We start from the raw sequence: 12,358 nt of genomic DNA, 5'->3' as shown, positions 1-12,358 counted from the left end.
TAAGAACGGAAATAAATATAAAAAAAATCTGATGATAGCAAGGCCAGTGCGAAAACGCACACGATAAGTGCCTGCACAGAGCATTTACATTTAAATTCTACAGCGATATCGTAGTGAAGTGACGTACTAGCCCAAGCCGATAATTACGTGTAACACGATAATATGTACATCGCTTGATATGAAGACAATGTGCGATATAAATATTTTAAAAGAATAGAAAATTCAGTTTTTTGCCGCTTTATTTTATTGGTCGGTTCAATGTAGCACCGGCGTGGAACGGGCCCATCAGCTGTGACTTCGAGAACAAAACACTGTGCTCGTAGTCGTGGCGCAACCTGGACCCCAACCCCCACATATCCCAGAGGTTCGTGACGGAGAGCGTCGGCAGCTGTATCGTCGCCGCTTACCGTGGGCGCTTCTTTGCGCAAGCGGTTCCCTACCCCGCCAGCCGTGTGGCGCGTCTGAGGAGTGCCAATCTGGATTCCGACTGCAGTCAGCCGTTTAACATTGAGGTACACCATACATCCCGGCAGTGGTTGGGAATGACCTTAACTTAAATTTACATATTCAGTAAAACCGTAAATATATCTACAGTATTTGCAAGCTTTCAGCCATGACATTTGAAATAAGTAAATCCGAAATGAATGAAATGGTAAATTTGCAAGAAAATGGATATAGACGTGTTCATTTAACAGATTCTTACTGTGAAAGCGCAAATTTATGTATGAGCTTTCCGGATGGCTGACTAATTGCATTAATTAATTAATTAATTAAACTGATTTTACACGTGCATATTATTGTCGGGACTTCATCTGTTAATGGTCGGCCATGACAGTTGCGTGCAAAGTCATAAGTATTTTTCTCTAGTTTTATCGAGTTTTACTACCGAACTAGCGGACGATTCGTACCAGGTATCAGCTCGTATTTGGCTGTCAGCGACGCCTTCCCCACCACTTCCGTCTGGCACACCGGCCACGGCGACATCGGCGTGTGGCAGCGTGCGGTCATCAGCATCCGACAGGCGGACGGGGCCGACGCCAGCCGTTGTCAGCTGATCCTGGAGAGCCACTTCACCCGCCTCGACAGCTGGACCGGCATCGACGAGATCAGTCTCGAAAGCGAGACCGGTACGCTGCGTGTGTATATACTTTTTGCTGTGGTCTTAATGAATTTACAAGGATTCGCAGGAAGACAAATGACAGAATATTACTTCCCGGTGGCAAATGTCGAGTCTATGCCGGTCGACGGTACCGTGGAGGTTCCTGGGAATTTCAGGTTATGGATTACTCATACTGCGTTTAAATTGAAAAATTTATTGAATGCAAAATATAAATTAAAATGCATATGTACATATAAACGCATATGCATATTTATACGTATGTTCCGTATACAGCTGTAAAAAAGCAAAATGTACTTGCTTAAAGATATTATTACTCCATCGTACGAGTCAGTCGCCCAGTATATCCTACAAATCGTGCATAGCGCATACAGAACTGTTTAAGTTATCAATAATTTTTAAATAATTTCTGCAAGCACAGCCCGTTGAAGTCTGCTGCCGAATACAGCGGTATTTCTTATCAGATAACTACAGTGTATTTTGTGTATATATATCGTATGAATATTTCTCGAAAACATTAATCACAACTTACACGGTCAGTAGTGTTATTTCCAATTTCAGAATCGTATTTCTTGGCAGTTATGAGCCGGTGTCATTGGTTTCAGATTTCTGCTTATGTCTTCGCTGTTTTGAATTACTAACGAGCTCAAACGAGCCAGCTGCAACCATTGAGAACCCGCAATTGGTCGGTTGATTTATTCCTTGTTTTTCCATCAAGCTCAAAGCATCATTCGTACAGCGATCACATTCATTGTTCAAAAGTTTCAGGTCGTTTTTACAAAATCTGTGCAATGTAGGAAACGCATGATCGGAGGTCGACAGCGACTCAGCGAGCAAGCAGTCCAAAGGTCACGTCCGCCTCATCTACTGAGCAGCAGCCTCGCCTTCAGCGGGTGCCGCTTCCGGAGCTGCTTCAGCAGCCGGGGCCTCGGCAGGCGCGGCTTCCTCCGGAGCCGGCGCGGCGACCTCCACACTTCCGGAAGCAACAGCCCCGGTCAGTTTGCGGACAACGTCATCCAGCAGCGGCACATTGGCGCCCTGGTAAAGACGGCTGTTGGAGTAGTCGTAGAAAGAGGCGGCCTTGCTGCAGTCCACGTCGAACCACCAGTTGCAGACCAGGGTGATCTGGTTGAATACCTGTAAACAAAGACAGATCGTCAGAATTCAGTCAGCCAATGAGAGCGCGCGGTGGCGTACAGTCATGTTGGGGCACAGGTACGACGTCAGATTGCCGTTGACATCGCAGCGGTGGAAGACTGCAATACAGAGAGTTGTTAAACGGCACATTTGTTGTAGAGAATCACATGGTAGACTTACTCTGGCATCGGGAAGTCGCGGAAGGATCAGCATAGAAACCGGGCTGATGGGTGCTGCTGCAGTCGAAAGATCCCTGCTCGATCACAGCGTTGTTGGGGTAGTCTTGACCGGCCTGGGCGGTGGCGATCAGGTTGTACTGGTCGGGCACGCTCAATCGGGATTTTCCGCGCAGTTGGTCCAGTGCAGCAAAAGCCAACGGATTCTGGGTCTTCACAGCGCGCTTGGCCTGCATGCAAAAAGGGGAAGTGAATTAAACATTGTTAGGTGTTCATGAAAACGTGTTTAAAAAAACTGTGGTAACAGTTTACCTTAAGGCTGGCAGCAGATGCCACTGCGACCACGGCAAGAAGAACCAGGACGGATTTCATGGCGACGGTTAAAATATCAACGTTAATGCCCAGAAAAAAGTTGCTGGTAATTAGGCTGCTTGAACGTTACTGCTGGTTATTTCACCGGATCCGCAGTTCTTTTATATGGAGCCAACCTGTACTACCTCGATTCGAACTTGGCGAGCGCGTTAACTTCCGCAGCTTTGCATAACCTTGATTAGTGTAGAATGAAGGTTAACGGTTTGACTGTAGAACAAAAGCGCCTCAAGTTAATTAGAGCAAAATCACAACGAATGCGAATTTTGGAACATTAGGCTTGTATAGCACACCCAGTAATCCTTGTTGTATCACTAACGCGGTTTCGTATTACCTCTTTAAACTGCTATAATATCTGTAGCTGTAAGTGTAACGAGTTCGTTTAAACGACCCTATCAACAGTAATTACACAATTCATAATGACATTTTTACGACATGAATATTAAGTGAAAGCACGAATTTCAACATGTTTACCGTCGTTACGGTAAACTCGAGCCGGTAATTTAATTTATTACTGATGCTATGAAATTGGATTACCGACTTTTGCAACACTTTGCAGACACTTAATGCATTGACCTTGAGCTTGTGAATTTAGAGCTCGTCGTTCTGATTATGCAGACTCTTTGCTACTGTTTCCTACAAGTGAGCATGACGAAAATGTCATTCTGCACTGCAGGCTTTCCCCAGGCATTAACCTTAAATATCAAGATACGTTCTATTTAAATTGTTAACATACGTTACAAAATTTTAAATATCGTTTCAAGGGAAACGGGCCGTAACGTACAACTCTTATAAATTCGTGAGCATTTAAAAGAGTTTGCGCTTTCACAACTGCTAACGTTAACAATTTTTTGAGTTGTTTTATTGAATTGTGTGAAATGATAAAGCGCAACCGTTATTTGCGCTATATCCAGTTGGGGAGTCATGAGTAAAATAAGATTTCGGACGCAAAGACGGGCACCAGGGGTCTCGTTAGGATTCCGATCCTGTCCGCATCAAATACTGTAATATATACGAGGTGGTCGTATAAAAACGTACTGAAATAATCACGAAGATCGTTTTTACCCAGAACCATGGTTCTAGCATTTTTCATGTGGACTAATTTAAAGGAAACTTAGAAAAGTGGCTCAACTCTTGGTTCAGTACAATAACGATTCGGTCAATGCTGGATACACGGTAAAACACGGGCACTGACCGTGTGCACAGGTTGTATTTTTGGAAATGGCTTTAGAAACTCCTTAGCGTTTAGAAAGGTAAAAGCTTAGACCGTTGCTGCTTTACCCGCTCATATTTTCTTGACATTACAGACTTTGAAATTTTTTCGCACTTCATTAAGATCTTGTTACTATTACTATTACGTAGTTAGCCGAAGTGTCTCGGCGCAACCGTTTTTATTGGAATTGCAATATTTTGTACTGGAATACTTTGTATGTACTGAATTGCAATACTTTGCTGCCCCGAGCCTGGAACTTATTTATTATACCACCGCGTACAGCACAAGCGATAACTCAGCATATAGCTTGATATTTTCATGACCTCCATCCAGGAGCATGACCCCGAGACACTTCGAATAAATAATAACTTGCTAATTCTACACTGTGTGTGTTGTTGCCATGTTGAATCGAGACTAACACTCAGCGCTGTGGAAGAACCGTAGTGCGGCGGCTTTCTACTACTCCTTAGCTTGCCGATACTGCTTTAAGAAATGAAAATGCAATCATTCCTCACGGTTTCAAAATTCTAAATTAATTTTTTAAAGCAGGATTTTGTATTGTTTGTTTTGGTTGTGTATCGTATTTTTCGAAAGTATTTCGTATTAATCGCTAAACGAGCAACTGGATACGCAGTTTTAAAATTATTTGCGATGAATGACACTTTCCTTTTTGAACTGCTCATCCCACAGGCCCAATCCACCAGCGTGACCTACGATTTTGAAGACTTTCAGACAAGCGGCTGGCAGTGCACAGATGACTGGCGTCCGGTGGGGGGACTCACTATCCGCCCGGCTACGACATCAGCGATGTCAAGGAGAGTTATATGCTGGTCAGCAGCAGCTCCCTGCCCACTCTCAACCAGCCCGCCGCCATCCTTATCCGCAACAGCATCCGGGCATATGAGCGTTCCCTCCTGTGGGAAGCCGACAATTTCAAACAGCTCTAGGTCAACGACGTGGCGCCCTTATCTTTCGACGATTCCGCCAAGGTTCCTTGATTTAATTATGTACCAACCCTATACCCTCCGGCTTGGCCCCCACAGAACCTCTGGGTACTCTGCTTGGTTGCCTTCTGAGCTTTAGCCGTTCGTAGCGCTTCAACGTGCATAAATAAAATTAATGTAATCCGAAGTTTTGTGACGAGCTAAAACTGTGCACGGTCAGTAAGGATAGTGCTTGACAAAGAATCTTCTCCCCACGCGTCGGTAGTGACCTTGTTTAAACGGATGTATAAGTATTTGAAGCATCAAGATAGTACCGATAGATTTGGTTTATTTTTTTGTGATTGAGTAAAAAAAATGGAAGGGAGAAGATCCTTTTAAGTTGAATCGAAATTTAAGTAAGTCTGCGCACAGTAATGCCACAAGCCTACTATACGATTAACAAATGACAGGAACGTGGAACGACATGAGGTATCGCCGCTGCACTACGATTGATCTGTTTACGTACGTAGTACTCGTACTTGTGCTGCATGTTTTTTGGAAATTCAATTTCTATGCGTGCAACCTGAAAAGCATCAGTATAAGCAATTATTACTTAGTAATTATGTCGCGTACTGCTGACGGAAAGAAAAACAATCTGAAGTGGTACGTGTGTTTCAGCTGTGGCATTCGGCGGAGAGGTTTCCTGCAGGTTTGAAGCCAATAACCTGTGAGCCTGGCACAACCTAGCTAGACGCCAGCCTGTGGACGGTGGCCGCCTCGCACAATAACGCCTCCGCCCACGCTGGCAACTACATGGCCACGCCCTGCGGCCACACCGGCCGGACACGGACACCAGCTGACAATCCAGGTATAATGACTTACTGCAAGGAATTGGCAGAAATCCTTTTAACCGTAATCTAATCTGATAATCTGCAGCAAGTAATTAATAACTCACTGCAAAAAATTATTTGTGTTCGAGTTACTTAGTGTTGCAGAATAGTTGGTTTATTGCACATAACAGACACTGAGCCACTATTGCGGCCGTGCAACAGCCATTTTTCTACGGTTTTCTTTTGGTGTCATTATGATGTTGTCAGTTTAATCCCATCGTCTTTGTAAAAATGCAGGTGTATAGGATGTTGTGAAAGATCACTGTTATACTAGCGTTACCTGCATTGTGAAGGCCGATAGCTCCGCCTTCACGATTGGCCATTCGCCGTTGTGTTTCGCTGTTTCTGGGGATTTCCATCCCACACATTTCTGTGGTGTTTGACGGACGTACAGCACAGCTGCGCTGGCTGTAGGATCCGATCTCATTAGTCGGTGTTTGCTGCGCCACGGTGCGCACCTTAGATTTCGGCATTGAAGCCTCAATCCGGGTTCTCCGCTGCTTCGCCGTCGAAGGTACGTGGGCGCCCATAAGGCCCCACGTTACAGCATGTTGCAGATAAATAATTTATTTCTTAATTTGTTGTTGTTGAAAATTCATTTCATCGTTAAGCTTTGGAAAAAAACTGCATTCTGTCAGTGTCCGCAATTATTTGGTGGTGTTGTAGTTCTGTTATCGCGTCAGTGATCGCGGTTCCATTGGCATCTCGCTGTTCACCATCACTTTCGATGTATAGAAAGTAAGGACACTGGAAGGAAAACGTCGTGGTGACCGGTGCCGCGGATGCTCCATCAGGTACGCCCTAAACGTTCTCCACATATCTGTAAACATAACACCCAAGCATTCTACAGTCAGTACAAAACATTGTTAAATCATAGTGGTTACAACTGGACATGCAACTGGACCGAGTGTGGTTGACATTGCTACTAAAACTGTGAATTGCTCATTGTACTATTTGCGTAATTAGCAGTATGTTATCACTTATCAAACATGCTGTTCTAGTGCATGCGAACGTAGAATTGTGGCAGTCTGCAGCGAAAACAAAAATTCAGTTGCAACATTTCAAAAATAGCTAAGATCACGCGAATAAGTAACTTTAAAAACAATAATTTATTAATAAGTTTTTATCGTGATTTTTGTAATAATATCCGATTTCTGGCAGAAGTTTTGAAGTTTATTTTTGACTGGTCGAATGGTTATAGCGGAACTTTTCCCGGCAGTCAGCAGTCGCAGTGAAATCGCAGTGGAATCCACAGTTGGCTGTCTATCTGTATTGCAAAATGCCGGCAGTTACCTTCTCAGTTTGTCCATTAATTATTGTACTCGCGTGCTTACAATTTTCTGTCTTTTCATCTTCTTAAGATTTGGACGTTTGATATTTTATTGTTGGTTTTTTTTATTGGTAACGAAGCCTAACACTTTATTCAGTAATAAATAAAATTTCAAATAAATAATATTTCATATTTGTCCACTCATTAATGGCAGTGTGTTAATAATGGTGGTTAATGGCCGCTTACGCATTGTTCGTTCCTGTTACTGCTCCTGATGTAGTATTGTGGCATTCACTAGGTTAATCACTGCCAAGAGGTGCTGACAATTTGCCAAAATTGCTTAATTATTGAATTATGTATGAACTACTCTTCTTTTGCGTACTTAACCCATTCATGAGGGTACTGGAAAATCTGATAAGTCTTTTCATTATGATTTATTTCGCTGTGTAGTTTTTCTACCGAACAAGCGGCCGTAACGTAGCCGGTCTCGCAGTGTACGTGGCCACCTCCAACTAACTCCCGGCCACGCCCATTTGGGCCGCCGGCTCGAGCGCGCTCGATAATTAAGCGCTGGAGAAGGACCATAGTGCAGCGGCTTTCTTCTGGCTGCTTCTCTTGCGTATACGACGATTTCTTGTCGACACTGCGTTAAGAAATAGATAATTTAATCATTTCTTGGGATATTAGAACTGTAATTAACTTTTTAAAGCAGTGATTTATATTTTACATTGTTTAAAAGTATTTTTTATTGATTGTTTAACGCGTAATTGGATACGCAGTTTTAAATTTCGCTACGACGAACGATACTTTCCTTCTTGAATTGCTCATCCTGCAACCGATTTTCGTATAAGTATTCAACAGAAAAATTTGCGGAAAAGACTAATTTTACATAGTACATGGTTTAATCTGTAATTTAATCTGAGGACATTAGTTAGTCGTGCTTGTGTAGCAAAATATTAGTGTATTTAACAGGGTGGCTAGAAATGACAAAGCATTTGCACTATGATCTTTCTGTACATAAAATATTTCCAGGATCTTAATTATTAGTTTGCTACACTGCTAAAACTTAAGTAAGTATCTATTACACAAACCTCCACTGTTTTCGAATTTGGTATTGTTGAAAAAGCTAAGTTGTTGTAAATAACTGACCTTAATATTTATATAGAAGCAATCATTAGCGTACATCTGTATAGATATCCCCAGTAAAACAGTTTATAAAAAAACCATGAGCTGACTGCTGAACGTTAGTTAAAGGACAAAATTCGAACACATCCGTTCCCTTTGAGGCAATAACACATTCAACTGACGTTTTTTTTCAAGCTGTTTTACTCGGGTACATATCAGCCAATTTTCTACGGTTTTGCTGTGAAGCCTATGATATCGTTGTAATGGAGGTTCATCTTCATTATGGAAGTGTCAGCCTATAAATTAATATTGCCAAATGTCACAGTTACCGCGTTGGCCATTGCAAATTGCAAATAATTAACTTATTTTTTAAATCGTGGATGACATGCAGTTCAGCTAAAGCTGTAAAGTGTAATTTTAAGCCGGTAATGATGCGGAAATAAACTGCTACTCCCAATGTCCGTAATAATTTTATTATACTGCAGTTTATTATCGCGTCAGTGGTCGCACCTCCAGAATACGCTCTTTTCGGTCCGGCACCGCTCGGACAGTGGAATCCGCATCGATCCCCTGCACCGCGCCGGCGACTGTAGCTGACCAGTCTCTTTATACCACCCAACAGCTTCGTCGCCATCGACAGCATCATGTTACATGCGAATACCGGCACGTTGACTTTGAATATTTCTGGAATTTCCATTTGCCAAAAAAGATTTCATTTTTAAAAAAGGTCAGGTCTAAGCGTGCGAGCTCCTGCGCGTAGATGATCTAATTTTTCAAGCGTTGGACGAAGTGGCTGCGGAGTGCGATTTGCAGGAAGGACTGTTTGGTCGATGGGAGCTGGTGACATGTACGTTAACGATTAACGGATAGGAGACGTCGGCGGATTACAGCAGTGTACCGGCACCGTCGCACAATGAGACCGGAGCACAGGAAGTTGTGTTGACTTTAAATGTTACGCATTCGCTGCCGGGAATTTCGTTTCAGTGGTGGATATTGAAAGTTTTGCTACACGAATGAAATATGGTCTAAATGTTTGTCATTTGGTTTTGCCGACATGACAGGAATTCTTAAAACTGCTGACTAGCGATCGTATACCGTATTTTGTGCGGTGATCTCGTAGAGTAGTGGCACAAAACATTCGGTAAAACAGTTATATATGTTCCGTCTTCCCGCGTTGTGCAGTGCGCAGTGATCATATATAAATATACCGTGCTTAATGAAATACTTAATTAAAAAGCTTAATATAATACTTGATGAAATATTTTTATAAATACAGATATTGAAAATTCTTTTGACCAACCACTCTATGTAGCTATTGAACGGTAGCCTATTCAAGCGCAATTCCCGTATTTGCACACCGAAAATGTCAGAATTTGTTTGCGATTTTGTCGACATACAGTTGGGGAGCAATGAAAGGCGCCACAAGTTTTCCGATTTCACAAACGGATCTTCGTAGTTTTCTTTTTAAAAGAAATAAACAGTATATAGACGCATTTCGTTTTGTTGAGTGCGGATAGAGTACTGCTGATGGCTTTCAATGTCGATAGCAATATACATCGTTGATCGTGCCATTTCTCGACGTCATTGTGCATAATAATGATTGTTGTTTTTATGAGATGATTCAGTATGTTGCGGTTACTGACAATCAGGTATGCGAAAATGTGGCCGTATTTAGACAAACAGGTGGTTAGTGGCGGGATTTGATAATTTCACAACATTGACGTTCTTGTATGATTTTTCGCGTGTTGAAGCGAAACGTAAATTACGCACTAGCGCGATTACTCCACAGACGACAGTTTTCTGGTGAACCACTGCTTCTCCGACAGCTAGCCGGCGGACAAGGGCGGACCGGGCCACGTCTTGGCCGTCCGGTCGCCCAACGTGACCTTTGAGGCTGAGCTCAGCCAGGGCCGCATCTCCTTCTGGTACTACAGCCACGGCCAGTTCCCCGCCACCAACAGCCTGGGCGTGATCGTCATGGACGCCGCCGTGCACAACCTGGAGGCGGCCATCGAGATCTCGCTTTTCATCGCGGTCGTTCCCGGCCGCTGGAACTACGTCCACGAGACCGCTATCATCCCCAAGGGCGTCACTACGCGGTTGTCGACAACCGCGTATAGGACTCGCAGGACTCACAGGGTGTCTGCGTCCAGTGCGCAGAGCTCGTTAGGTGAGAAGGCCACTGAACTACCAGTACTGTCTAGTGCAAAGAATCGGTTAGATAAGCAAGTAATCGAGCTACCACAACTGACCGGACATACACCACCGGGCAGACAAACTTTCCAGTGAAAAGTGGCAATGAAATGACTAGTGAGCGGGAGAGTCAGCAAACTAATGATCCAGTGCACTTTCACTGTTTCGAATTTTACACCTAACAGAACGTGAGATTTCGGGTTTATTTCATACGCCAACCTAATGGCAATACACCATGTATTTTGCTCTAATGTCAATTGGTGAATGAAAGGGGGTGATACTGGGGACCGATCAAAACTCTATGTCGGGTCGGGTTGCATTCCCACTTCTAATAAACATCTGATGTTTTAATAAGCAGCTGACCGGTTAGTCTTCAGAGGCTGGTTCAGGTGACTGTGAAATTTCGATCAGCCGTTATTAAAGGGCATGCAGTAATAACATCGGATGTAATTACATTGTGCAGTTACCTGATCCCCTGCCTCCAAGAACTACAATTAGTCCAGTTATGGTGTTCCGCATGCTGCCGCACTTTTTGCCTTTATCCTCTGAAAATCCCCATTTCGCTTGATCATCCCACCTTCAAGAATCTGGATAATTTCCGCACTACGACAAATAGAGCGTCCAGGTACCTACCACGCACGTGACGGTTACGACTTTCTGTAGCCTCAAGAGTTTGTGTGCAAGTAGGTTGACGCAATAAGCAGCATACGAGTATCTTGCGAGCATTTGCTTACGCTAAAAATTTTGTTAGCCTAGAAAATGTAGACCATTAGTTTCCCTAAGTCAAAATGATAAAATAAAATAATAACTACTCAGTAGTTTTATTTTAAAACTTTAACTGCCAGTTAGCGAATTGCCTCTGCCCCGCGTTTTTGCGCTTGTTGCTCATCAGTTTGTTTTGCTTGCTAAACCTTGTCTTGCGTAGTTTCTAATAACTCTTGCTATGACCTTGCGTTACGTGTCTTCACCGCAGTGGGGTCAGTGTGCATTCTAGCCGTTGTAACCCGTGCAAACGTTTGTCAGCTTCGGTTAGCATAGCTGCCGACCGTGCTTAGTAGTCTTACCTTCCATACACTACCAGTCGGCAAATCGTGGCAAGACGGATTAGCCAATCCACTAGAACATGCAGCAGTGACCAGTCAAACCGACTGCTGTTCCAATATGCTACATTTGCTGTTTCAGAACTCATGGCGCCCAAATAACGAACGAAAATTGTCATTTGCTGGATTACTAATCGCAGCATTTACGGTTACGTTACACTTAAAATAGCGTGAGTACAAACGGTTGCAAACCGGGACAATGTCATGCGATAACTGCTGTTAGAGACGTTCCAATAATTCACGGTAAACTGCGGTTCACAACTTCACAGTTTACCAGTGATTATTGTAAGCTGGACTTTACCGTGATTATCCTTCCTGCCGAACTATGCATGTATAAATCATTGCAAAACGTCTAGCAGCCCCTTTCGAAGGAATAATTTCTGAAGTAAAAAACTGTAGGCTATCCTGTGAAGTATGCTATATGTTGTGGTATGTCCTCAAAAATCAAAACAATACGACGCACGTGGCAGGAAATTTTTCGTTTTCGACGCACGTTTTCCGGAAATACCTGCGGAAACCAAAATAGATCGGCAATAAGGTTAAGCCAGAAATCCTGCGTCGAAGCTGCGCGCTAGCATTGCGTCATCCTGGCCCAGTTACCAGCACGTTCCCCATCCGCAGTTCGTTGCCTTATTCTTACACGGATCGTCGTCCATTTAATTTTCAAACTACGGATAAATTTGTCTTATAATAACTGAAATCACAACGAACATCATAACCACTTTAGCATGCTTCAGTTTCTTTCGAGCGCTCCGCGTAGTATTCACTCCGATCATGCAACGCAATGTCTCCCATGACCATAACCTTACACGCATCAACCCGTTCGCTCTTTCACCGAACTTGCG

At 43.4% G+C, this 12,358-nt stretch overlaps 1 protein-coding gene and 1 long non-coding RNA gene across 3 annotated transcripts; one reads left to right on the top strand and one right to left on the bottom strand.

Moving 5' to 3' along the window:
* Nucleotides 1-1,792: 1,792 nt before the first annotated feature.
* LOC129595162 (uncharacterized) lies at nt 1,793-2,891 on the bottom strand. Its single transcript, XM_055492078.1, has 4 exons — nt 2,743-2,891; nt 2,435-2,660; nt 2,315-2,373; nt 1,793-2,254 (listed from the first exon to the last, which is right to left on the bottom strand). The coding sequence occupies exons 1-4, from the start codon at nt 2,800-2,802 to the stop codon at nt 1,982-1,984; spliced, it is 618 nt and encodes a 205-aa protein (XP_055348053.1). The 5' UTR covers nt 2,803-2,891; the 3' UTR covers nt 1,793-1,981.
* Nucleotides 2,892-3,719: 828 nt separating this feature from the next.
* LOC129595164 (uncharacterized) lies at nt 3,720-9,384 on the top strand. Of its 2 annotated transcripts, XR_008691278.1 has the most exons (4): nt 3,720-5,064; nt 5,614-5,803; nt 6,492-6,619; nt 8,706-9,384. It is a non-coding gene; the product is annotated as an uncharacterized LOC129595164 (long non-coding RNA). The 2 variants fall into 2 exon arrangements; XR_008691277.1 differs by lacking the exons at nt 3,720-5,064; nt 5,614-5,803 and adding an exon at nt 6,261-6,339.
* Nucleotides 9,385-12,358: the final 2,974 nt, after the last annotated feature.

This window comes from Paramacrobiotus metropolitanus, unplaced genomic scaffold, assembly GCF_019649055.1.
Source record: "Paramacrobiotus metropolitanus isolate TYO unplaced genomic scaffold, Prichtersi_v1.0 Parri_scaffold0000075, whole genome shotgun sequence".
Classification (NCBI taxonomy): Eukaryota; Metazoa; Tardigrada; class Eutardigrada; order Parachela; family Macrobiotidae; genus Paramacrobiotus; species Paramacrobiotus metropolitanus.
Note: the sequence above shows the minus strand (reverse complement) of the source record. Positions and strands in the feature narration are given on the sequence as shown.

Coding starts and splice junctions, on each gene's coding strand:
- LOC129595162 (XM_055492078.1), bottom strand. CDS start 2,802: ATGAAATCCGTCCTGGTTCTTCTTGCCGTGGTCGCAGTGGCATCTGCT. Junction 2,374..2,434: donor CGCGACTTCCCGATGCCAGA/GTAAGTCTACCA, acceptor TCTGTATTGCAG/TCTTCCACCGCTGCGATGTC. Junction 2,255..2,314: donor ACCTGTGCCCCAACATGACT/GTACGCCACCGC, acceptor CTTTGTTTACAG/GTATTCAACCAGATCACCCT.